This window comes from Micromys minutus (genome assembly GCF_963924665.1).
Source record: "Micromys minutus genome assembly, chromosome: 9".
NCBI classification, from domain to species: domain Eukaryota; kingdom Metazoa; phylum Chordata; class Mammalia; order Rodentia; family Muridae; genus Micromys; species Micromys minutus.
In genome coordinates this window covers 34,790,082-34,816,515 of record NC_137978.1, presented here as the reverse complement: position 1 = coordinate 34,816,515, position 26,434 = coordinate 34,790,082, and the positions used below count along the sequence as shown (strand labels likewise).

Genomic DNA, 26,434 nt, shown 5'->3' with positions numbered 1-26,434 from the left:
GTGTGGGCATCCTCGCCTTTGTTTTTTGTTTTTGAGGCGGGGTCTTATAATATCTTGGGCTAGCCTCTGGATCATTGTATAGCCAAGGACGGTGTCCTGAACCTTCCAGTGCTGGGATTAACAAGCCAAACCTATCCATGTTCTTTTTTAAAACACACACATACACATATTTATTATTTATTGGGGAGTGTGTGAGCACGCACACCATGGCACCTGTGTGGAAATGGAAAGAACAGCTGTGGGAGTCACTTCTGTCTCTGCTGTAAGGGTCCCAGGGAATCAAACTCAGGTCATCAGGCTTTGAGGTCGTCACTTTTACCCGCGACGGCACCTTGCCAGCTTTTGTTCCTTTTCTTCTCTTTTAAAATGTTTTATTACCATCTTCCTAAAGTGCATTGGTGTTTTATCTGCATGCATATCCGTGTGAGGATATTGTATTCTGGAGTCACAGCCAGTTGTGAGCTGCCATGTGGTTGCTGGGAATTGAACTCAGGACCTCGGGAAGACAGTAGGTGCTCTTAACCACTGAGCCATCTCTCCAGCCCCAGCCAGGCCTTGCTCTTAGACAAAGTGATCCTACTGTTTTCTTATCAGTAGCAATTACTTTTTTTTCCTTAATTTTTATTTAATGTGTAGGTGATCTATCTGCATGTATGTCTGTCCGCCACTTGCATGTCTTGTGCATGTGGAGAGGATGTTGGATCCTTGGGACCAGAGTTACGGGTAGTAGTGAGTCTCTCTCTGTTCAGGTGCTGGGAATTTACCCCAGGTCCTCTGCAAGAACAAGTCCTCTTAAACCACGGAACCATTCATTTCTCTAGTACCAGTGATTTTCTTTTAAAGGTTTATCTTATTTTGCCATCGTAGTAGCACACACCTTTAATATCGGGGTAGACACAGGAAGACCTCTGGAGTTTGAGGTCACCCTGGTCAATATAGCAGGTTCAGGTCAGCCTGAACTATGGGTCTTACCTGTCTTTAAAAAAAAAAAAAAGACTGTCTTTTTATTTGTTTGTGTGTCTGATTCTATACTAGCATTTAGGTACCCTCCATGCCGGGAGAGGGTCTCAGACACGTCCAGTGGGGCTGGAGAGTCAGGCAGCTGTGGGTGATCCAGTGTGGGTGCTGGGAACTGAACTCAACCCCTCAGTAAGATCAGTAAGCCCTCTTAGAGCTGAGCCATCTGTTTCAGTTGCAGTACGGTTTTGATTTCATTTTTGGTTGTTGTTGTTTTGGTGGTTTTTTTTTTTTTTTTTTTTTTTTTTTTAATTAAAACATTTGTTGGTGTTGATGGTACCCAAGGCCTCTTGTATAGACACCTAGTCTATAGCTCCAGCCCCAGCAGCCTGGTGCGTTTTTGACTATGGAAGATTGCATAGTCATAGAGGAGAAAGTCCCGCCTGCTCGCAGGTAAGTGGCTCTGCTCATTGCTGTTCTCTTCTGTCTGCCACAGTGCAGCCAGCACTGCCTCGCTGCTCATGCCTCGGCATGCGAATGAGTCATTACCACGCCTCTGCTCTCTTATGCGTCCTCCCTGAGTTCCCTCACTTCCCACTCTGCTCCCCAGCCTGAGGGTCCATGGGGACCCGGTCCTTCCCCCCTCCTCACTCCCCTAGTCTCGCTGGCTCACGTACTCTGACCTTAGCCCGGCATTTGGAGCAGCACCTCCATTACAAGCCCTTGGGCATGCTCAGCGTTCTTTACCTTCCCTCCCTGGTGTTTCTGCTCTTCTGCCTTCTCCTTTCTTGTCACTAGACTGTTGGAGGTCTGACAAAAGACCTGCAGCGCTGGCCAGTGAGTGGGTTTATGCAGATGTCTGTCGAAGTGCGCCTGCTCTGTAGGTGAAAGTCTGAGCCATTCCCTCGAGCTGCTCTCAGCTCTGTCCTTCGGCGCTAAGCTTGCCTGCCTGCTTTCCCTGTGGAATCCCTCAGGGCTGAGAAAACTTGTGTTATCTGAGGTGCTGGGAATCTGATCCAGGTTCTTCCTCTGGAGGAGTAGCCAGTGCTCTTCATTGTGGAGCCCTGTCTCCAGCCTCGGTCTTCTCTGCTTGTGGGCACACGTTAGTTTCTTTCCCTTTCTTCTTTGTTAGATTTTGAGACAGAGTTTCTCCCTGTAGCCCTGGCTGTCTTGGAACTCACTGAGATCCACTTGCTTCTGCTTCCCTAGCGTTGGGATTAAAGGTGTGCACCACCACTGGCCCAACTTCTTCTTTCCTCATGTAATTTTTACGTTAAATCACAGATTATCCCCTTCACCCTGGCATACTTTTTTTTTTTTTGTTCACCTTTTTTGCGTGTGTGTGGGGCCTCATGCAAGTCTTTACTAAAATCAGCTCCACTTCCACCCACCACCCTGATACATAAAACGCTTTTCAGGCCCCTAATTTCTGTTGTTGCTACGTATTTTTCCTCAAATACTGTTTTCAGTCCCACTAATTTGAGTGTGAGACTCTGAGAGGTTGCTGGGGACTGACAAGTGAGCTGCTCGGAGCAGTGTCCTTGCTGTTGCTGTCCATGACCTCTGTTCCCCACATCCCAGAGGGGTTGCTGTCTGGGTGTGGCTGGGTTAGTGTCTTTGGCTTTTATGTTTGTAAGCCTGGCCTCCTACGTCACTCCAGGACCTGCAGGGTGCAACAACCTCTCCAGAGAGAGGAGGGTACCGTGTGCCTAAGGGAGAGTGGGTTCACATCTGTGCCTGTGACCTTCCCCCAGGCATCCTCCCCTCCTGTCCAAAGCCTCCAGAGGGAGAAACTGTGTATTAGATCTGTCTGGAATTCACCGTGTAACCCAGGTAACCCAGGCTGGCTTTGACTCACACGGTGAGTCTATCTAACCTCCAGAGTATGCTAGTGAGACTCTGCTAGGACTTGGAAGGCCAAAGTTGCTTGTTTTGTTAAGCAGGACAAATACAGATTTATTAAAGAAAAGCGAAGAAAAAAAAAACTCTTTAAAGTGAGAGGTTCAAAGGGAGAAATACTTTTTTAAGTTTAAAATTTTTATTTTATGTGTCTGGGTGTTTGCCTGCATGTCTGCTTGTATAGCAGGTGCTCAAATACTCACCCTGGCCACAAGAGGGCATCAGATCCCCTGGAGCTGGAGCTAAAGCCTTGGGAGCCTTCCCTATGTGGGTGCTGAAAATCACAGGAAGAGCATCCACTGCTCTTTAACTACTTATCTCTGCAGCCTGGGAGAATTGAAAAAAAACTATCACTTTCGTGGGGCAGGGGAGGCATTGCGTATGCCATGGCCCACACTGTGGAGTCTGTTTTCTTCTTTCGCCTACCTAGAGTTTGGGCATTGACTTAGGTTTGCAAATTGAGAACCTTTCTCATTAAGCCATATGGTCAGGCCCCCTAAACCCCTTCCCGCAGTTGTCTTTTTAAAGGTATATTTTATTTTTAGTTAGCGTGTGCCTTTGGTTATATACACATAAGTCCAAGAAACCTGCTGAGGCCAGGGCCCTTTGGAACTAAGAGTTACTTAGTAATTCATCAATACGGGTGCTGGGACTCGAAGTCAGGTCCTGTACAGGGCAGTACATGTTCCTAACTGCCGAGCCATCTCTCCAGCCCTCCTTTGTTTTTCTGAGACAGTGTCTCATGTAGCGGATGACCTTGCCCTGTTGCCTCTGCTTCCCAAGTCCTGGTGTTGCAGGCACGTTCCACCATGCCTGGTTTGTGCATGCTAGGCAAGGGCCGTTATCAGGTGAGCCACCTTCCCAGCCTGTGTCTTGTTTTTTTAAAATGTTTTGTTGTCCCTGGAACAATGACTTGTATCTTATACGGTTCATAATGCGTTATAAACATAGTCTTCAGTTGCTGCGATAAAGCACCGTGACCAAGGCAACTTAAAAAAGAAGCATTTAGTTGGGCTCAAGATTTCCGAGGGTGAGAGTCTGTGGTAGCGGAGTGAAGGCACGGTGGCTGGAACAGCTGAGCGCTCACACCTCATAGGATGGAGGATACTGGGGGATGGCCAGAGGCTCTTGAAACCTTAAAGCTTTCCCCCAGGGACCAGCTCCCCCAATAAGGCCACTCTTCCTAATCCTTCCCAGTTTTACCAACTGGGAGCAAGTATTCAAACATGGGTTTATGGGGGTCGTTCTGAAACCACATCTGTAGATGGCTGATATCGTTGTTTTGTATCTGAAAGGTACTGTACCCCACGATACAGCGAATTTGAAGAACTTGAGCGTAAATACTGGAAAAACCTCACGTTCAACCCTCCCATCTACGGAGCAGATGTGAATGGCACTCTGTATGAACAGGTGAGACCTGCACACGGGACCTGCAGGCACACAGCAGGTACTGAGAAAGCTGATTGGCCAGATGAGCAGCAGACGCTCTCCTGCCCATACACGGTTCTCTTCCTTGTTGGCAGTTCTGCACGGGACTGGGTTTTGTATCTTCCACGTTGCACGTGAACCGGGTGCTGTGGTGTCCTTTCCAAGGCTGCGCCCTTACTGTGCGGGTGGTTGATGATGAGTCCCCGAGAGGGTGGCATAGATCACAGAAAGTGAGGCATTGCGAGAGGGAGGCAGAGGGAACAGGAGCGGTGTGGTCGGTCTCTGCAGGAAGCGGCTCTCTGACTAATCAAATGGAGGGGCGGGGACTTAAGCATATTTAGATTTCAGAGTCCTCCAGTGAGCCTCTGTAACAGGAGCTATTTTAACGCGTTTACTGACTTGGGATCTTGTGCTTCTCTGAGCTAACAAATTGTCTTACTATGGTGATAGAAGGGGGAATAGTCGGGTCTGTCTTGGGTGATAAAGAAACGTATAAGGCTTTTCCTGGCTGAACTCTCAGATTGGCGTTAATAGTGGCTTCAGTTATCGAAAGGGAAGAGTTTAAAAAGTGAATTCTGAGTTTGTAGACGTCAGTTTAGAGGTGGGGAGTCACTCGAGAGGATGGGTGGCGTAGGAAAAGGTCAGAGAGCAAGAAATGGGTCCCGGGGTCCACATGGAAGGATGCACAGGTGGGCGGAGGGTGGAGGTGACCCAAGATGGAGGGGGGAAAGCAGGGCGCCACATTTCAGAGCCTGCTCAAGAGAGCCCCATTGGAACTTAGGGGAAGATGTGGTGTGGTCAGGACAACCTGTGAGCTGTCTCCCTCTGCCATGTGGATTCTGAGCATTGAACTCAGGCTTGATGGCCTTTATTCACTACACCATTTGCTAGCCCTTTCTTAAAATATTTTTAAATTTTACTTAATATTTCTTCAAATTTTTTTTTCTAATTTTGCCTGCATACCTTCCATCTGTCTGTCCGTCCGTCATTCTTCATCCTTTTTTGCCTTTGTTGAGTCAGGGTCTCAGAACTTGTTCTGTAGACCAGACTAGTATCGAACTGACAGAGATCCACCTGCCTCTGACTCCTGAGTGCAGGGATGGAAGGTGTGTGCTTCGGATGCTGTGGCTGTGACAGGCCACACTTTAGTCCGCAGTGACAGCTTCCCTGTGGCTGCTGTTTACATGTGCTCTGTGTTGCTGTTTCCTCGGCAGCACGTGGATGAGTGGAATATCGGCCGGCTGAGGACCATCCTGGACCTGGTGGAAAAGGAGAGTGGGATCACCATTGAGGGGGTGAACACCCCCTACCTGTACTTCGGGATGTGGAAGACGTCCTTTGCCTGGCACACCGAGGACATGGATCTGTATAGCATCAACTACCTGCACTTTGGAGAGCCAAAGTCCTGGTAAAGTCAGCCCGCACTTGGCACCGCACCTCCTCAGCACCTTCTGGCTTTTCCTACTATACCTGGGAAGGGCAGACTCTGAGTACTGGGCTTGGGAGGAGCCGGCGTCTGCACTGAGTTAACTTTTGAAGTGCTTTGGGAGCCCAGAATGCCCTTGAGTGGCAAGTGTTACTTTTGTTGGTCTTGGTTGTGTGAGACACGGTCTTGACCCTGTCACCCAGGTTGGGCTTCAGCTTCTCAGCTTCCCAGATTCTGGAATGAATAGGTAGGCGCCTCCACGCATGGCCGAGTAGAGAGGCTCAGAGAGCCGAGTGTTCCATACTGCGTTTGGAACCTTGCTTCCTGTGGTAGTGGAGTCGCTCAGAGTCAGGGGACTGTCCCAGGGCGGCTGCTGTCTGATTCCCTCCTCTCAGGAGGCCTGATATTTTCTTTCCTTCTCTTTTTTTTTTTTCTTTTGCTTTTCAAGACAAGGTTTGTCCGTCTGGCTATCCTGGAACTCACTTTACTGTAGAGCAGTAAAGTGTCTGGGCCTCAGACTGGAGCAGAAGTTGGGCTTGCTTCTGCACCCCGAGGGCTGGGATCTAAGGCATGCGCTACTACGCCCTGTTCTTGGGGATTTCTTAAAGGCTAAGTTTTCGAAATTTGCTTTTCAGATGGTAGGGAGATTTCTTTGCTTCGTGGAAAGGTGATTTGGTGGGCAGCAAATGAGGCTATGCTGAACATGTTGCTGCTTTCCATGCTGTTAGGGGAGACAGAAATCACTGTTTCATCTCTGTACTGGCTGTGTCTGGCCTAGCCTTTAGTGGAGGCTCTGTCTGTGACTGCAGCGAGTAACGTGCGTGAGGCACTCAGCCCACCCAGGCCGGTCAGGACGCATCAGGAAGTGGAACGGCGGCAGAGCAGTGAAGGAGGGGTCACATTGCAAGGACACACGGGTGGGCTGGAGGTTAGAGAAGCCTCTAGAAGATGAGAAGTAGGCAGAGACCTGTGAAGGAGGACAGAGCTGGGAGGGATGGCAGCAGGAGGGGGCGAACTGTATGTGTGGGGCTCTTGGACTGTCAGGCACATGTCCTTAGAAGTCCAGCAATGTGTCCAGAAAGAGACAGTCCAGGGCCAGGGCCGCCTCTCTGGTGCCAGGGCCACACTTGTGTTTCACCGTAATAAGTTGAAATAGCCTTCAGTATAAGTCATGAAGGTTAAAATGAGGTAACTGAATTTGAGGCTTAGCAGTTTCGTCCACGTTTTAAATAGTCCCAGGTGTCTTTATTTTCTTTGTTTTGCCACAAAGAGCAGCAGACAGCACAGTGCGTGGAGGAGTAGTGAAATCTATCGGGTAATCAGTGTAGCTTGTATGGTAGAGAAATGGGCTCATGAGTATGGGGCCAAGTGTCAAGGTGTCCAGTGCATAGTCGCCGGGTTTCCCACTCCTCCAGCCTCTGTCAGGCCTTTCCTGTCCTCCAGGAGCATGGTGAACACCTTCACAGGGATGCCCCACCCCCGAATCAGGAAACAATACTATAAAAGAGCACCTTAGTGAGGAGAGAGACTTCCATTCTGTAAGTTCTCACGCTGAACATTGTGCCGAGTGAGTGAGTGGAGAGGAAATAAACTCATACTGCTGTGTCGGCTCTTGACTCCGTCTTAAAGTATTTTATTTCCATAGATTGCTTTTTAGCGTCCCTTCCCCATATATTGCTCCGGCTGGCCTTGAGTTCTTTATCTTCCTGTCTCAGCCTTCCTAGGTTCCTTTTGCTCCAGGTGTTTTAGGAAACCTATATGCCCAGCACCAGGGAGGCAGAGGTTGGCAGATCTCAGAATTTTGAGACCAACCTGGTCTTCATACTGAGTTCCAGGCAAGATGGTGCTGTACAGTGAGTCCTGCCACCCTAAAGTAGTTTCGGCTTGCACACAGTAATTGTGCATGTCCGTGAGCAGTTCCTTATGTCAGTACATGTGTGTGATGTGTAACAGATCCTCAGGATCTCTTTCTTTCAGGTGTTTGTGAGGGAGAGCAAGTCCCTCGCTGCCTTTTCTCATCCTCCGCTGGTGTCTGATGTTCTTATGTGATTGCAGGTACTCTGTTCCACCTGAGCATGGGAAACGCCTGGAGCGTCTTGCCAAAGGTACTGTATCCCCCTCCAGGTACAGGGTCAGCCTTCTCCCCTCTACCTCCCTGCTCTGAGGTGTTCATTCTCTGTTATCAGATGACTTCTGACCTTAGTGGACCAGGCCCAGCCTGAACCTTTCCTATCCTGTCTCTGAGGACTGGTTCCTTTTTCTGCTCTCTCTGCCTACAACCAGGAAGAGACTGGGCCAGATTCTTCTCCCAAATTCCAAATTTGAAAGCCAGATTGAGTTACCCTATTAGAGAGAGAGAGAGAGAGAGAGAGAGAGAGAGAGAGAGAGAGAGAGAGAGAGAGTGTGTGTGTGTGTTTTAGGTTCCTTTAAGTAGATTTGGGGTGTGGTAGGTTTGTACTTCTAGAGAGTCTTTCCTATTTCAAGAGGTCCTGGGTAGATCAAACTGTAGATGTGTTGCCTTCAAAAGGCTGGGGGCACAGGCTCAGTTTTCAGGGCCTGGAGAAGGTAATAAGTCATCCTCAGTTTTGTAAGAACAGGGGCACTTTGAGTGTCTTGGTGCTGCCACAGTCTGATTACCCAGGTAAGACCCCCTGGGAGAGCTGGGGGCTCAGCAGAGGTCCAGACTTCTTGCAGCTGGAGCATCAGCATGAGCACCCCCACCCCCCTCTCTTTCTCTCTTTCTCTCTCGGTTAGGTAGCGTGTGCGTTTTTAATCTCAGAATAGACAGGTTGATCTTTGAGTCTTGATCTTCATAGTTCTGGACTAACCCTGGGTACACAGTGACAATCCCCACCCCGCACCCACCCAACCCCCCCCTTTTTTTTAATTATAATTTTAATTTACATGCTTGAGTGTCTGTCTGTGTTTGTGAGTACCATTTGAGGAGCCAGAAGAGGATGTTGGGTTCCTTGGAACTGGAATTATAGGTGATTGTGAGCTGCCCGCTGTGGGTGCTGGGAACCAAACTCTTCAGTGTTGTTAAGCCATCTCCTTAGCCCCTTTTAGCATCACTTTGGTGACCATCCCTCAGTGATTACCCCTGAGATCTGCAGGTGGGAAGTAACCCAGAATCATAGAGCTTGGGCAGAGCCCTCATTAACACACACCTACCATCCTTCAAACAGGCTTTTTCCCAGGAAGTGCTCAAAGCTGTGAGGCTTTTCTCCGCCACAAGATGACCCTGATCTCCCCGTTAATGCTGAAGAAGTACGGCATTCCCTTTGACAAGGTGAGCTGGCTGTGGTCCCCACAGAAGGCCTTGGGCTTGCACAGATGCACCTCTTCTGGTCTTTGTTCAGCAGGGTTTTGCAGTCTGTTGTTCTTGTCTCTAGGGTGGAGTTTGATAACAGCAGGTGGCTAATATGTTCTCCTGGTGCTGAGGGCTCACAGGATTAATTTGGAGGACTGGTTAATTAGTCTCTTAGCATAACATGTGATAGGTTAAGTAACAGTTCAAGATCTGGCAGTTTTGACTTACCCCTGGTTGATCTACCTAAGTGGTAGAAAGGAACACCCAGGAGCCAGTTGTATGCTAGGCCCCTGCCAGCTTTGGCAGCTGCTTCAAACCTGTTCTTCTTCAGGTGACCCAAGAAGCGGGAGAGTTTATGATCACTTTTCCATATGGTTACCATGCTGGCTTCAACCATGGCTTCAACTGTGCAGAGTCTACCAATTTTGCTACCCGACGGTGGATCGAGTATGGCAAGCAAGCTGTACTGGTAAGCCTGTGTGATTTCTCCCAAAACCACGGGCAGAAGTGTTTGAGGACATAATGGTCAGAACATTTTAACTGTTGGGGCATGATGTCCTGGCCGGTGTGAGATGTGCCGAACTTGCCCTGGAGCTTCACAAAGGTATCGTGTACATATTAAGAACCTACATCAGGCACAGCATTGAGGTCCTCAAGCCGCCCATATAGGAAACACTTCCAAGGAGGCTGCCATTTGTGCTTGCTCTGCAAGCATGTGCATGTGTGTGTACACTCGCGAAAGTGATGAGGTATTTTCATGTCTGACAAGTGTTTACCATTTAGCTATATTCTTGGCCATTTTTTTTTTAAGACAGGTTCTCAGTCCACCAGGCTGTCCTTCAACTCAAAAGAGATCTGCCTGCCTCTGCCTCCACCTGAGCACTGTCACCAGAGCCCTGCAGAACCGTCCCAGCCTCAGCTCCCCTAACATGTTTTATTTGGAGTCTGGGTCTTGCTCTATAGACCAGGTTCTCCTTGAACTTGTGATTGTCTTTCCTGGGCCTCTCAGATTGCAGTGTACTGCTCCTTAGCTAGACATCTCTTGGTTTGCTTTATTATAGGTAGGCAGCAGGGCCTGCACTGTTGACCTAAAAGAGTAAACATCCCAGTGTGGATAGATACCCAGGGGCAGGTAGCTGCTCACCACTGGGGAAGTGTTTGCAGATTTTGTCCCTCCCGGTTCTCTTTAGACCCATTGGTTTGGTTGGCTGAGCCTTGTGCTGTGCGTTCGTCTTTTGATTTTCCTGTTTGCTTGGATTTGAAGGCTCTTCAGGACAGCGAACCATCAGCCTGGGAGCCAAGACAGTTCTTCTTCTTTTTTTTTTTTTTCTTTTTTTTTTTGAACTTCAGCATCAGCTAAAATTGGTCTACTAAATTTGGAATATATCATACAAAATAATGCATCTTCTTTTGTCACATTTCCTTCCTTTCTTTCCTTCTTTCTTTCTTTCTTTCTTTCTTTCTTTCTTTCTTTCCCTTCCTTCCTTCCTTCCTTCCTTCTTTCCTTCCTTCCTTCCTTCCTTCCTTCCTTTCTTTCTTTTTTAAATAATCTCACTATGTAGCCCTGGCTGTCCTGGAACTGACTCTGCAGACCAGGCTGGTCTCAGAGATCCATCTGCCTCTGCCTCCCAAGTGCTGGGATTAGAGGCATGTGCCACTACCGCTGTCTTGTGTCATTTTTAAGTATGTGAAAATGGACTTGGTCATATTTCACCCATTATCCTCTCTTGTGCCCTGCGCCAACAATGTGATTTTAAATTAAATGCTTGAATCCCACTTAGGAGGTGGGACATGGGGGTGTGTGGAGTTGACCAGGTTCCTCACTGTTGCTCTCCTGTGGCAGTGCTCCTGCAGAAAAGATATGGTGAAGATCTCCATGGACGTGTTCGTGAGGCGGTTTCAGCCGGAGCGCTACAAACTCTGGAAAGCTGGGAAGGACAGCACTGTTATTGACCACACGCTGCCCACACCGGAAGCAGCCGAGTTTCTGAAGGACAGTGGACTAACCCCAAGAACTGAGAATGAGGAGTGCCCAGAGGAGGACTCGGAAGCAGCAGAGCAGGGAGAGGAGGGGGATGTGAAGAGAAGGTACTAGGCAGGCTGTGGGCTTGGCTCTGGGGAAAGGTGGGGGGGGCGGCGGCCATGACAGTTTGAGTGTTCTACATTGTTTGCAATGCACACAGGCAGGTTTCGGAAACAGCTCTGGAAGCCACAGTGCTGATGACCCAGCAGCTTCCTGTGGTTCTTGGTCAGGAATGAGGGTAGTGAGCCTGTGCTGCTGTGTGAAGAGTCCATGTTTCCCCAGCACCACATGAGTGTCTTTTGAAAGAAATGTGGTGGGAGCGAGACTTCCCCGCTCCGGGGTAATAAGGAGTTGTAACCGGCTTCATCGAGGTCTGAGACAGGATCGGTGCATGTTGGGGAAAGACTTGGGGGGCCCGCATACCTTGCCTTCTGTCCAGGGTGGGCAGCAGGGTCTGCACTGTTCAGATGGTGGAATGGGCTGGGAGGTGTTGAGGCAGGCCTGGCCATTTTATGGGCACGTATGACAGCATTTAGGTGAACGGTGAATGGGTGACCATATGTGCTCTTAGAAGGTTTGTTCTCCTTGCAGCCTGGCCAAGCACCGAATAGGGACAAAGAGACACCGAGTCTGTCTGGAAATACCGCAGGAGGTCAGTCAGAGCGAGCTCTTCCCCAAGGAAGAGTTGAGTTCTGGACAGTATGAGATGTCAGAGTGTCAGGCCACGCTCGCCCCAGTGAGGCCCACCCACAGCTCCGTGCGGCAAGTTGAGGACAGCCTTCCCTTCCCAGGTGAGCCGACAGGACTGGTTTGTCCACAGCTTACCTGACACCTGTCTGTCTGAGGCTCAATGCTGTACTGAGTTGCAGGGTCCCTGGTCTGTGGGCAGACTTGTGTTGGGGTGTGAGAGGCACTTTGTTTGTGAACATGTAGTGCAGCCGCAGCCACACACAGAGGAAAAGGCTTGTTCCAGTTCTTGGTGAGGCCTCTGGGAAACACCAGAGACCAAAGGCTTCTGTGGAGGTGGTTTCAGTTACATAAGGTGGGAGGGTGCAGCAGGGACATCTGAGTGAGGAAGAGCCAGACGAAGCTTGGTGATGGGAAACACCATCTTTTGGAGCCCTTGGTGATTTCCTCTAAATTTGATGGTGGGTTGGGAGGGATGGATGTGGTATGTGGCTAGGCTGGATAAAGAGGGGCAGGATGCTGGAGGGATGCTGCCATTTTATTAGAACTTTATGGGGCCAAGTAATCCCAGCATTGGCAAGGCAGGACCAGGTGGGTCTCTGAGAGTTTGAGGCCAGCCTAGTTTACATTCTGAGTTTCAGGCCAGCCAGGGCTACACAGTAAGAATCTGTCTCAAAAATGAATAAATTAGTGAGTGAATAAATAGAAAGGAAAAGCAATAGCAAAATTTTTATTTATTGTTGTGAATGCTTTGTGTGCACACGCACTGTAGAGAAACACTTGGTAGAGTTTGCTCTTTTACCTTCTTGTGAGTCCCTGGATTGGACCTAGGTTTGCTAGGTGAGTGCTGTTACCTGCTGATCCATCTCACTGGCTCTTACTTTATTATTTATTCATTTTTATGTTTAAAGTTTTAGATAGGCTCTGTGTATTCCTGGCTGTCCTGGAGCTCTTTTTGTAGCACACAGTTCCTGGCAAACTTGGCCTCCCAAGAGCTGGTATTAAAGGCATGTGCCACCACTCTTGGCTTACTGTCTGTTTCTTCTTTCTTTCTTTCTTTATTTTGATGTTTGTTTGTTGAGACAGAGTTTTACTGTATAATCTTGACTGTCCTGGAACTAGCTCTGTAGACCAGGCAGGCCTCAAACTCACAGAGACTCTCTGTCTTCCATCACTGGTTTTTGAAGCAAGGTCTCACTTTGTAGCCCAGGCTGGTTTTGAACTGGGGATCCTCCTGCCTCAGGCTCCTGATTGTTGGGACTATAGGCATGTGCTGTCGGCCTTGGTTTGTTTGTTTTTAATTATTGTCTTGCTCTGTAGCCCTGACTGGCTTTCAACTGGCTATCCTCCTGCCTGTCAAACTCTGGGATTGTAGGCAAACACCACTGTGTTCATCTTAAGAGTCTTAATCAGACATAACTGTCCATGTTGGAGGAGTACGGTGTCTCGTCAGGTCAGGGAACCCGATGCTGTTTGTTTGCTTGGAGGCTGGGGGACTTATGTTGTAGGAGACATGGGGTTTTGGGAGCAGCTACTCAGATGAGCACCCTGTCTGGATTCATTAGGGACAGCCTTATTTTAGACCTGAAGAAATCCGTTTACTATGCCAACCGTGTGTCTGACGGCTAGATAGCAGTGTGGCCATGCACTTTGGGGCTTGGCCAGCTCTTAGCAGATTTCTTTTGACTTTGGCAGCCGAGGTTCGGCTGCACAAGGGAATGGCAGCAGCCACTTGCTCATACCCTATCATGTCAGTGAGGGCCAGTACGCGAAGCCGGTTCTTACTTAGAGACCGTGTTTGTTGTTTTTACTAACCTACCTTCATCAAGTTTACCTGCCTGATTCTTTCAGATTACTCTGACTCCACTGAAGTCAAATTCGAAGAGCTGAAGAATGTCAAACTAGAAGAGGAGGATGAGGAAGATGAGCCCGAGGCAGCCGCACTGGACCTTTCTGTGAATCCCTCGTCCGTCGGAGGAAGCCTCGTCTTCTCGGGTTCCAAAAAGAAAGCCTCTCCCAGCCTCGGCTCCAGTTTGTCTCAGGATTCAGTTTCTTCGGATTCTGAAACCACCGAGTCCATCTCTTGCCAGGGCCAAGAGAAAACAGGAGTTTTCACTGTGCACAGCTATTCCAGAGGAGACGGCAAGGCTGCCACAGGAGAGCCAAGTGTGAAGAAGAAGCGGAGCGCCCCCCGCAGCATCAGTGAGCAGGAGCTGGCAGAGGTACAGGCTCTGTGTGGAACTGTGGGAGGCCAGGGGCCGGGGGGCGGGGTGAAGGTGCTGCAGGGGTGTGTGAAGGCAGGAGAGGCTCACTCTGTCTCATCTTGCATACCGCTGTATCTGTTGTGTCCGAATGCCTGGTGATACTTCCTGCCTTTCCAGTTTGCTCTTCACTGGCTCTTGCCTTTTCTCTGTGCCTTTCAATCCAGAGGCCCAGATCTCAGCAGCAGCTCAGGGACCGTGTGGTGTAAAAGCCAAGCTTGGCTGGATGCTCTGACGAGGTGGGCGCGCTTCCTCGGAGTCCTTGCCGAGAGACAGGAAGGCTTGAATAGTAGTCGTTGCAGCCCGGATGTTTTGAGGTTTGAGATGAGGTGGCAGTCTCACTCACTGTCCTGTTGCTGTGACGAGACACAGTGACCAAGGCAACCCTTATAAACACTTGTAAGAGAAAGCATTTTGTTGCGGGCAGCGAGCATGGCAGACATGCGCTGGAGAAGTAGTGATGTCGTCCTGATCTGCAGGCAGAAAGGGAGAAAGCTAGGCTTGGCATGGGTTTTTGAAACTACAAAGGGACACGTTTCTACCAACAAGGCCACACCCCCTAGTCCTTACAAATAGTGGCTCTCCCTGGTCACTAATCATTCAAGTAAATAAGCCTACAGGGACCATCTTTGTCAAACCACCACAGTGGCGTTTCTCACCCTAACATTCAAGGGGCGTTTTCTTCTTAGGTATTCTCACTGCTCTGTGGAATCCTAGCTTGTCATTGCTACTTCATCCTTTTGGACCAGGATGAGTTTCCAAAGCTGTACCTGGAGCTGTGTTTGTTCAGGCTTCTTCCCAGTACCTGCTGTCACCCGAAGCTGGTTCATTTTGTACGCCGTGGCTCCTGGCAGGTCTGCCGTGCCGAGAAAGCTGTGAATGGGCTGCAGCTGATTCACCTCTCCCACGTAATCCCTCACAGATTGTGGGCAGGGTAAAGTGGGCAAGCTGGGCTCGGCTGCAAACCTGTAATCCCAGAATTTGGGAGGATGAGGTTGGATTAGGAGTTCATGGTCATCCTTGGCTACATGAGTTTGAGACCAACCTGGAGTTAGAGTAGACCCTGTCTTTAAAAAAACTATAAAAAGGTGCTGGTGAGATTGGACAGTATGTAAAGGTGCCTGCCAACAGGCCTAATGACCTGAATTCCGTTTCTGAACCCACACTGTGGAGGGGAGATCCAACCCCCGAAGATGTTTCTGACCTCCACATGTACACTGTGGTGAATGAGCAACCAAGGGCATGGACCCCAAGTGTCTACATTCCTTTGCCTGTATTTTGGTTGTTGATTGAAACAAGATCTCACTATGTAGCTCTGGCTGGCCTTGAACTCACAGAGACCTACCTGGCTTTCAACTTGTTTGGTTGGTTATTTGAAAAACAGGAATGCCTCGGGAGTCTGCTGTCTTCTTGCAGACAGGCCATGTGGACCTTCCACATACAGCCGGGTAGACATGCTGCTGGCCCGTTTCTCTTCCTCACTCGTTCAGGTTTCCCCAGTGTTGCCTTTTACCCCTTCCCCCCCTTATGATTTTCTTTTCTTTTAAATACTTATTTTGAATTATGGTTATGTGTGCTCTCTGTGTGAGTTTGTACAACTTCAGCTGTGAACTCACATCTCCAGATGTTGGATTTGTTTTGTTTTTGCTTTTTAATTTTTTATTTTTTGGATAGGATCTTGCTGTTTGATCACCCCCCCCCCCCATGATTTGAGGGAAGAGGGTTGTATGTACATGTGTGTATGTGATATGGGGGTACCTTCTTTATACATGACACTTAGGTCAGAGGCCAGCTTTCAGAGGTCAGTGTGCTCTCCTCGCACCCTGTCAGGTAGGGCCTCCTGCTGCCGCTGCTGCAGTATGATCCAGGCTACGTGGTCTGAGAATGTCTGGTTGGTCACCCCTGCCTCCCGTCTTGCCTTAGTGCTGGGATTATATGTGTTTGCCACCACATTTAGCTTTTCATATGGGTTACAGGGACAGAAGCACAAGTCATCAGGTTTGTGTGGCAAGTGCTTTGGCCTGGTGGGTCATCTGAATGGCTCTGGACCTTACTACTTGATGCAGCCCAGGCTGGCCTTGAGCTTCTCTGCTCCCTGACTCCTGCTTCTGTTCTGCCTCAGACCCCGCACCCCTCCTTTCAGAACTCAGACAAATCTTGTTATTGAGGTTCTCACTAAGTTGCCCAGGCTGACCTGGAACTCACTATGTAGCCTTGATCTAAAGATCCTGCAACCCTGGCCCCCCAAGTGCGGGGACCACAGCTTCACTGAGTACCACACCCCTCAGCCTTGGGAATCAGCTCTCCTTCCCATCGTGTGGATCACACTCCCATGTCGTCCTTTCCGTCTTGGTGGTGGGCAGTGCCCCTCCCTGCTGAGTGGTCTCATGGCCCTTCCTCCTCTGTCTTTAGTACCCACATAATTCTCTCTACTTCCTCTGAGTGTCCAGGCTCAGTTTCTGTAGACTTCCTCCGTGCGTCTGTAGCGGTGGTAGGCTGATGGGCTAACAGCTCATGCTTCCTCTGGATGCTGTGGTCGCTGCTCTCTGTAACCCTGAGAGAGAGCCTTCAGCTTGGGGGCCATCTTAGCCCTCACAGATGCCACCTTGTTCCTTCCCACAATCCCTCAGGTGCCAGCCTGCCCTGCTGTGGCACAGCAGTTCACCCTGTCTGTCCTGTGCTTGCAGAATCCTGACTTCCTGCCTCAAGTTGTAATCACAGTCCAAAGAGTAGCTAGCAACCAGCAACGATGTAATGGATACTAAATATTTTATGAACATTGTTCAGTCCATTACTGTAAATTAATGTTACTGGAGGTTTTTTGGTGTGATTTTTATTTTTATATTTAGAGAGCCTGCAGCAAGCCAATAAATACCAGTCTTCTCCTTTTCTTTCTATGTTTGATATCAGTTAAGTGATGGATAAAAACAAAGTGGGCATATGGGAGCTAGGTATCATTTTGTTATCAGTAAATATGACTGAACAAAGTGACTTCTTTTTAAACGGTAAATGGTCCTGCTCCTCTTTTGCTTTCAAACGGATGGATGGCCTAGGGACAGGCTGTCCTGATGTTCACAGGCTCGGGGAGGGACAAAGCCTTGTCCAGGTTCTCAGACGCAGGGGTTGCAGACTAGCATGCACTCTGCAGCAGGCAGCTTGCAGCTTACTGCTGCATACTGAGCATCCATGGCATGGACAGAAGCCAAGACACCTTCGCCATGGTAACCTGCAGGGTAGGGAAGCATCTGTTCAGATGCCTCTCAGCCCTGCTGGAAAGCCTGGCAGTCTTGGCCTCCTCGGAGATTCCTTTCTGCTCTCTGTCCGTATGCGCTGGCAGCTTCGAACTACTTTCAGTTCTCCAGCAAGGTTTTGGCTGATTGGCCTGCTTGCTTTGCTGTGGAGTCCTTAGGGCCTGTGTTCTCCCTTCCAGGGCCTCCCCGAGAGCCGGAAGTACAGACAGGAGCATACAGTCTCAGGACTGGGTGATGATGGGTAGCAGAGCCCCCATTGAAAGAGCTGGCAGCCTGCTAGGTCTTGTTGAGCTGAAAGAGTTCCTCATAGCTGTAGAAAGGAGACCTTTGGCTCAGTCTTGAAGTTTGGAGGAATACACCAGGAGGAATACACCGGAAGGCGATTGGAACAGGGGTCTAGGGAAGGAGTGTGTTCTCTTCTTCATGGTTCCAGTAGCCCACACCAGGGTCAGAGCATGATGGGTCTGTCTGCTCTGTGTGCTGTGCTTAGAGACTCTGAGATGGGCAGAGATTGCATGAGTGCTGGGGCGTTTGCCGGTGCCTGTCATGCAGATCTGACCTTAAATTCTTGTTGTGCCCGGTTCTCCACTCAGCTTTTACTACTTTAAACACCAGACGCCTCGCAACTCCTCTCTTCAGTATTTTCCTTATCTTTTGGGTCTCACTGTGTATCAGTGGCTATCGTGGGATCACTTTGTAAACAAGGCTATCCTTGAACATACAGAGATCCACCTGCCTTTGCCTCCCTAGTGCTGGGCTAAGAATGTGCTACCAAACCCAGCTTACTTTTATTTATTGTACTCCAGGAAAGGAGGAAAAAAGATTTAAAAAAGAAGAAGAAAAGCTCTTTGCCAGGCTTTGGCGACATACCCCTTTAGTTCCAGCCACTCAGGAGGCAGGAGAATCTCTGTGAGTTTGAGGCCAGCCTGGTCTATAGAGCAAGTTCTAGGACAGCCAGAGCTATACAGAGCTACACAGAAAAACCCTGTATAAAATCTAAAGTAAAGAAAAGAAAAGAAAATCTCATTGGGAACCTGCCCCTTTGGTTTGAGAGAAGGTAATGAGGGTGGGTTTAGGCTGCATGACGCAGTTGGGGCAGAAGGAGCATCTGAGTTTCTGGAAGGAAGGAACTCAGGACCAGGAGACAGGATGGCTGACATGTAACACATCTCAGGGAACTGGGCTACAGCTTCCTGGAGTGGCAAGAGCATCATCTGAGGAAAATAAGAGACCTCAAGCAAAACTAAAGGAGTTTTTAGTGTTTGGTTAGTGAGTTTCGGTTAGGGCATATTGAAAGTCACCTGCTCATGAGGTGGTCAGAGGGCATGCACCAGTGTGGTAGAGGTAGATGGTGAGGGGGCGGGGACATGTCACAGGATGGACACAGGACACAGAAGATGAGAAGGATCACGGGGAGGTCAGATTCAGTATAGAATGGTGTAGTCGGCTCCATGATAGTGGGAAATGTGGCCGGGTGCTCCCTGAATCAGAGGGCAGGAGCCTGCGAAGTGGGGGAGGTTGCAGCTGATGGGGAAAGATCCAGCCAGGGCTGTGGCTGAAGTTGGGGGCTGAAGTGGGCGTCACGGCACAGGCGGAAGGGCTGGAAGGGGATGGCTATACATAGGGCTTTTGCTTTGGTTTTTAAATGTAATGAAACATAATGGCAAATTTAACATCTGTTTCCAGTGTCCTCTCCAGTAATGTTTTTGGAATGGGAGGAGACAGGCATTGTTTCCATGGTCTCCTGGAATAGGTACCTTCCTCAGTGTAACCCAGCTCTTGTCAGAAGCCATCTCTTCCCATTGTGCTTCACTCTCCTTGGGAGCCCTGCAGGCGTCAGGCTAGAAAGGAAGATAAGCATGTAGAAGCTAGCCTCCTACATACAGCATCCCTGCTCAGCACCAGGAAGATCGTCCGAGCCTGGCCCATGAGCTTTGTGTGCTTGTGGAGTGAGTGACTGAAGGCCAGGTTTGTTTTAGTGAGAAGGCAGCATGGAGGCTTAGCTAGGTTCTCATGGAGGTTCAACAGCTTTGCCTGTCCCAAAAAATCTGACAGCACTGTCTGTGTGTTTGGAAAGATGAGGGTTCCTGAGAGCTCTGTGCGTCTTAGGTACTCACACCTGCCCTGCTGTTTCACTTGCTTTCAGTGTGTTTGTTGCCATCCAAATCCAGGCTCTGTCCACCTTTGGTGACAGTGCCCTGCGGAAGTGTCAGGGCAGTGGGGTTCCCATGGCTTAGGAGGCCTCGGAGATAAGCCTGCCGCAGAACTGCTTGTTCAGGCAAGACCGGGGACAGACGCGTCTGTGCAAGACAAGCCTCATTGGCAACAGCGGCTTCAACTCTGTGTGCCACATGCGAGAGAGGAGACAGAAATTTCTGGAACCTGGGGCCCAGCTTTATCGAAGGCAGGAACATTCTGCACCAGGCTCCTGACCCCTTTGGTGCTGTTGCTGTATGTGCCTTAGAGACGATAGCTGTTCTGCCCAGATCATCGGGGGTAGTCTCCTGGCTCTCAGTCTTAGGTCTCCATTGTCATCAACATACCGTGTTCACAGGGTTAAGTGATGGCATTCTGTCTGTCACGTGTCTTGCTGTCTCCATTTTACTGACTTTTCTCTTTGGCTGTAGATCATGTTTAGATGGTCCATCCTGGAGGCAACTCCATCCTCAGACCAATTTTACTTCTCTTGCTCTCCTCAGAGACAGGCTGAGGTGTGTGCGAGTCCTTCCTGTTCCTTTCTCTGCTGAGATAAGTAGACAGTAGGTCTAGATACCGCTTTGCCATGTGTCCTAGGCACCTCCTCCTCCATGAAGCCTTTGGAGCTTTGTGGGACTCCACACTTCTTTTTTAGCTGGGGTTAGGGCTGTGTAGGGCTCCTCACTTGACTCTGGTCAGGTGCTGAGGAACCTTCCTTACACACATTGTCCACTTTATGACGCAGAGGGTTAAGTCTGGCCTGGACGGATGTGCTCAGCAAGGGTAGTGCCCCTGAACTACACCGTGGTGCCCCATTGTACATTAGAAAAACTGTCTTGGGCATACCATGTAGGCAGGGTCAGTTTGGAAGTGTGTCACATTCTCTTTGCCTCATTCCGGTACATTCCATGGATCTTTCACTCAGGGAGTCTGGAGCCTGTCCTGTTGTATGTTGCTTCACACCCATTCTGTTCCTGAGGGGCCTTTGCACACAGAAGGTGTCAGTCAGCGTGTGTTGAATGGAAACTGTGTATACTTACACTCTCAGGAACAGGCTCTGCCTGACTGTGCCTGCTTGGAACTGTTTTCCCAAGTGCTGTCTTGAAGCTCTGACATGTTCTGCATTCCACTGGTCCACGAGACCTCCAAAGGGCCTTTAGTGCCACCACTTTTCCGTAGATCCAAGGCATAAGTGCTGAAAAGTAGGCCTCATTTCCCCCCTCAACGGTTCTGCCAAGTCTGTGTCTCGTAACGTCAGTATAACTGACTTTTAAGTATGTTGATTAAAAAGAATCTCCTGGAGTATTTATTAATCAGTCCTGTACATCTTAAACCTAATTATGTTTGCTCATGCATGATGCAAATGCAGTGTTAAACAACCTTCCCATGTCATCTGGGCCAGGGGGCAGGCACTCTGTCTTGGCCGGTGCTCTTTCTTGGAGAAGAGGAAGCTCACATCACCAAGGGCGCTAGGAGTGGCCACTGGAGTCTCCAGAGGGTGGAAGGTGGAGTTGGAGCTGGGTTAGTGGGTTCACACCTTGCAGTGGCTTAGGTGCCACCTCCCTTTGTGTGTGTCTTCTAAGTTCTTGGTGGTCCATCTGCCAGCATTGTTACATTGTTACATTGTTACCTCCAAAGGAAAGGGTGCCTTGACTCCTCTGATGTCCGGGTGTGTTTCCTGGCTGGGACCTTTAAGTGGGAGAGTCCCTGCCTTGTCCTGTAGTTTGACATAAACAGAGTTTTGCCCTGAGCCCTGAAGTATGCTGGTATAGACTAGTTTGCATGGCACTGTGGCTTATGCTTTTCTGAGTCATGTTTTGTAGATTTCTCTAATTTTTTATTTTATTTGTGTGTATTTGGCATCCATATGTGTGTGTACAGTGCCTGAGAAAAACAGAAGAGGGTGTTGAACTCCCTGGAGACAGATGGTCCAAGACCTCCAGAAAAGCAACCACTGAGCCATCTCTCCAGCCCCCAAATTGATTTTACATTTGTTTCCTGTACCCCGCTTTGCTCAGCTCCCCTCTTCCATCTCTCCTGCATTCCCTCCCTTCCTCCCAGTTTGGAGACTTTGTACTCCACATGTGGCCCATGCGGCCTTTGACTTCTTTGTCCTCTAACCTCACCTCCCGAGTGCCCAGGCGCTCAGGTGTTTGCAGGGTGTGTCGTCACAGCACCCTGTGGTTTCATCACCTAACTGGCTCTGGTTTGCCCAGGTTGCAGATGAGTACATGCTCTCCCTGGAGGAGACTAAGAAGACCAAGGGTCGCCGGCAGCCCTTGAGCAAGCTCCCCCGCCACCACCCGCTGGTGTTGCAGGAGTGCGGCAGCGATGACGGTGAGTAGTCTCCTCTCTTCAGTAGAGGGGAAGCAAGTCCCCACACCGAGCCTCGCCCTCACGGCATCAGAGGTCAGGGATGGGCCCAAGCCTTGGCCCTTTTTCTCCCAGACACTGAGGGCAGAGGACAGAGGGCTGATGGGCTGTGTAATTGTACATAGGCTCTTTCTTTTCCTAGGAGGTACAGGGTTGGCTTTTTTCAGGATACTAAGTTTCGTTAATGGTGCCAAGCCCTGTGCTGACAAAACTGGCTAAGATATGTCCACGCCCTCAAGGTGCCCACAGAGTAGTGGGGCGGAAAGAAAGGAGCCTCATCCAGGCTGAGGCACAGCATGAGTGAGCACCGAGACGGGGAATGGGAGCGCAGCCTGAAGTCAGCTGAGGAGCAAGACTGGCGTGGGGCCGTGCACAGCTCCTCTCACGAGCCTGCCGAGGCCGTTCGGATGCTGGTGGGGTGGGAGAAGCGGAAGTAGCAAAGATGGCACCAGCCGGATTGGGCAGCTGTCTGTAGAGCAGGGAGGGCAGTCCACAGGGAGGAAGGTGAGTTGATTGATGGCCTCATCTTTGTGTCCTAAGGCTTTTGGCATCAGAAACCCAAGTTTAGTGTGGATAGAGGAAGTTGGTGAGGGAAGACATTGATGTGTGGGATTCTTTTTAAACGAAAGGGTCTCATTCACCAAGAAGGGCAAGAAGCCTGAGGAGAGGCTGGAGGTAGGACAGAAGCAGGAGGACCTGGGAAAGAGACAGAAGAGGGAACTGAGAGATCTATGCACGGAGAACAAGGAAGTGTGGCTCTGAAGCTTGCGCCACTTTTGGCTTTGTGAGTAGAGCAGATGTCAGTATGTGAAGACGGGGCTATGAGCTTGTCTATTTCTGTCCCTGCTGTACTATCTTGGTCCCTCATGTTTGGGTCAGGCACTCTGGCTCCAGTCTAAACCATGGGGCTCTCAGAGGCTGTTTGGCTCGCTCACACTGACCTCCTTACGCTACAGTGGCCCTTCATATGGGGGCTGGCTTTGCACAATGGCAGCTGCCGGATCCCTTTAGATGAAACCTGACATGAAGGTGGAGGAAGAAGTGGTTTATCTGCATTGTGCTAGAGTTGCCTGGAGTGAGCAAATGGGCACCTAGTATAGGTGTGTCCACCACAGCTCACTCGAAGCTGCTTTGCAGAGATCTCGAGGCCTTTGGGGGAAGGAGTTTTTTTAATCTTAGCCAGCAGCACTCGGTGGATTGTAAATACATAGTCCCCTATGCAGTACCCTCATGGCAATACCTGATGGGTACACCGTCAAAGCCAGTTTCCTGTCACTGAATGCATGGTCAGAGGGATACGAACGACAGTCAGCAGCAGTTTCTACAGATGTGAGCCACCTGAGCCACTGTGCCTGTTTATTACAACAGTCTGTTCTGAGGTTTGCTCCTGCTTCTATCAGAGTGTCTCTCCCCCCCAGCATTCAGAATTGTTAAGGCTCTGCCCTGCTCCTTGACCCCGTGTGTGCCAGGAACTAGTGGGCTTTGCGCCTTTATTGTTCTGTGAGAATACTTCCACCGTTTTCCATTCTGCGGTGACTCCCAGTCTCCTGGGAAGATGGGCCCGGGAGGATTTGTCCTTGGCTGTGGTTAAGGGTGCCTGAGTTGTGAGGCCTGCTGCCCAGCACACTGAAGAGAGATGAGAAAGGCCAGCAAGTTAACAGTTCAGGCTTTACAGTGCTTGGTGGTCTCCAGGATCAGCACTTCTCTCTCTCGGCCCCAATCTTTGAAAATGCAGCAGCCAGTTTTATCTCCTGACTGGCTGGGTTGTGCCTGTGAGCTCTATTCACAAGCTCCTGGCTGGAAGGTGACGTAGACATTTTATGGCCAGGAAGAAGATTCCCCTTCTGAGATCCTGGGAAGTCCTGCCCAAGACAGGCAGATTGTCTCCTCCCCCCGTCCCGGACTTCTCAGAGTGAGCCGGAAAGTCCTGACCTAGGGCCATGATGTAACTAACATCTTTCGGCCTTACCGGTTCTGTCTTTCCTTGCTTCCCCAGCGCAGCTGAAGGGAAAGCCCAGAGGAGAAAGGTCTTAACTTGCTGGCATTTTGGAGGCAGCAAACAGCATAGTTCCTGGTAGGCTGCTGCTTTATTCTGCTGCCCACAGAGGGCAGAGGGTTGAATGTGGCAGCTGTTACAGGGAACAGAGTGGGTGAGCACCCAAAATATGAAGAAGAATAGAGACCCTGAGTCTGTCTGACCAGAAAAAGCAGTTCCAACAGCCACCCTGTTCCTCTATGCCCCAGCTCACATCCCAGCTAAGCCACCCAGGCCTTAAAGGAGTCTGTTGATAATTGTTTGGCCCTTGCCTTTTATCACCCTCTGGAATCTTGGGTTTAGTCCTAACCTGGGACCAGGGGTGCTGGCTGAGCTCCTCCACACTATAGGCAGACCTCCTAGTGCAGGCTGGTACTAACTGTTGCTTCTGTTTCCTCTTCTAGAGACTTCTGAACAGCTGACCCCCGAGGAAGAGGCTGAGGAGACAGAGGCTTGGGCCAAGCCTCTGAGCCAGCTGTGGCAGAACCGACCTCCGAACTTTGAGGCTGAGAAGGAATTCAATGAGATCATGGCCCAGCAGGCCCCTCACTGTGCTGTGTGTATGATCTTCCAGACCTACCATCAGGTGAGCGTGCTCTGCTGCCGTCAGGCATCCTGGGCCAGCAGCAGTCGGAGGAAGCTGGGTTTAATTATGGGTGTAAGGCTTGTCACTGCTTGTCTTTAGGGGGCCTTTCCCCTAGCATCCATGTTCTGTATTGCTGGTGTGGCTTTGCTAGGCAGATAACCCTTAGGAATGCTTTGATCTTGTGACCCTTGTTTATGACACAGACCTCGCTGTTTGCAGAGCATAATGTTTCTTATCTCCCTGGTCTGGGGCTCTTTCTGCTTGCTCCTATGCAGTCCTGGTCAGTTAGGGTACAAGAATGCATTTTCTTTCCCATTTGACATCATCCTTGGGTGAAGAGCAAGGTCCCCTCATGCCATCTTCTTTCCCCCCCTCTTTGTTGTCATAGTGAGTGCTGCTTGAGCAGAAGGCAGTTGGGAGCCCAGGGAGGTGGGAAGGCAGATGCTCTGACACAGTGAAGCCTGGGCTCAACTGTGGTCAACATGTTGGGCCACGGTGACCTCACATCATGGATTGCTTTGAGTCAAGCTTCAGCAGATGAGACAGGAATTCACAGCAGCAGGTGCCGAGTAACCAATTCAGGCTTAGATGGGCAGGGTGGCAATAGGTAAGCAGTTTCCCTGTGGCCGTTAAGGTGGCACAGCTGCCCTGAGCTTGGCAGGGCCCCAGGCTCATGCTTGTAGAAGGATGGCATCTAGACCCACAAGCTGGATCAACAGCGACTTCTTTGTATTAATTGAAAGCAAAGCAAAGAACTGTTTGTGCCTGTGTTCGTGAGGGACGTGACTGCCTGATTGTCACTGTCAGCAGATCTACTAGGTGGGGGCCAGAGTTTCTTGTATGGCATAGGCTCAGAGGGTGACACGCTTCCAGGCTCTGTCCTTGGAATGGGGATCATGGTGCCATCCAGTGGCAGAGCCATAGGATATTTGTAGTGACTGTAGTTTGCCAAGGGCAGTATGGAACATAATGTTCTCTCTAGAGAGGCCCTGAGCCAGGAATCACAAGTGGGGACCCAGCCATGTGACAGTGTCACAGTTCAGGTGGCCTGCTGACGTGGCCCAGCAGAGGCAGTCAGTGCTGGTCCATTAGGAGCATGGACTCTAGGAGCTGTCTCCGATTGGGGCTGCCATGTGGCGCGGCACCTGGGGGACAGGCAGTGCCTTGCTGTTGGTGTCTCGGTGCGTTTTATTATCGCTTGGTTTGGAGAGACCGAAGTCCCAGGTGCCTCTTACTTGCTCCCTTTTCTCAGTTGTCCCCCAGGGCCCTTTGTTTGATGCTGCTGTGAGAAATTGAATTTGAGTCATTAGAGGTAACTTCAATTAGTAGCTTCAGGATAATGGCTGTGCACCCGGGAGCTATAGCTGCAGTCACACCCGTAAGAGGCCCAGCTTTCTGCTGACGGAGCAGGTGGAGGGCTAGGAGCCGTGCGCTCACTGCCCCGTGCCCGTTCTCTGCCGTTCACTTAGGTGGAGTTTGGAGGCTTCGGTCAGAGCTGTGGGAATGCTTCAGAACCAGCTGCCCAGACTCAGAGGACTAAGCCATTGATCCCCGAAATGTGCTTTACCACAACTGGCTGCAGCACAGACATCAATCTGTCCACCCCTTACCTAGAGGAGGATGGCACCAGCATGCTGGTGTCCTGTAAGAAGTGCAGTGTCCGAGTCCACGCTAGTGAGTACTTCTCGCCTCCTCTCATTTTGTCCCAGCAGCACGGGAAACTTCCTGTTTGGTTGTTGTCACCAAATGACCTTCTCGGTTTCCTGCTGCAAAGGATGCTTATGCCCTCTTGGGAAGTTGGTGGCTGGTGGAGTTAGTCCCTGGATACTTACTAGGGAGATATACCAGTGAATCCACAGTTTCTGACTTTCCTGGGTCTTGGGATTTTACTGTATGGTTGAGCCCTGGGGACTCTGGCCCAGAATTGAATGATGTCTGTATGGTTTACTATCTTTGGGAATGGTGTCTGTGGAAGAGAACAGGGCATCTACATTCTAATGCC

The 26,434-nt window shown here is 50.0% G+C and overlaps 1 protein-coding gene across 1 annotated transcript in view; it reads left to right on the top strand.

Moving 5' to 3' along the window:
* The window catches only part of KDM4A (lysine demethylase 4A), a 42,407-nt gene that overhangs the window by 5,125 nt on the left and 10,848 nt on the right, over window positions 1–26,434 (top strand). The window contains exons 4-14 of the mRNA XM_080921493.1: window positions 4,152–4,266; window positions 5,499–5,692; window positions 7,766–7,815; window positions 8,896–8,999; window positions 9,352–9,489; window positions 10,864–11,108; window positions 11,635–11,834; window positions 13,582–13,952; window positions 21,655–21,775; window positions 24,251–24,432; window positions 25,902–26,106. Of these exons, the coding sequence (XP_080777619.1) occupies window positions 4,152–4,266; window positions 5,499–5,692; window positions 7,766–7,815; window positions 8,896–8,999; window positions 9,352–9,489; window positions 10,864–11,108; window positions 11,635–11,834; window positions 13,582–13,952; window positions 21,655–21,775; window positions 24,251–24,432; window positions 25,902–26,106 (1,925 nt within the window). The remainder of the gene's footprint in view (window positions 1–4,151; window positions 4,267–5,498; window positions 5,693–7,765; window positions 7,816–8,895; window positions 9,000–9,351; window positions 9,490–10,863; window positions 11,109–11,634; window positions 11,835–13,581; window positions 13,953–21,654; window positions 21,776–24,250; window positions 24,433–25,901; window positions 26,107–26,434) is intronic.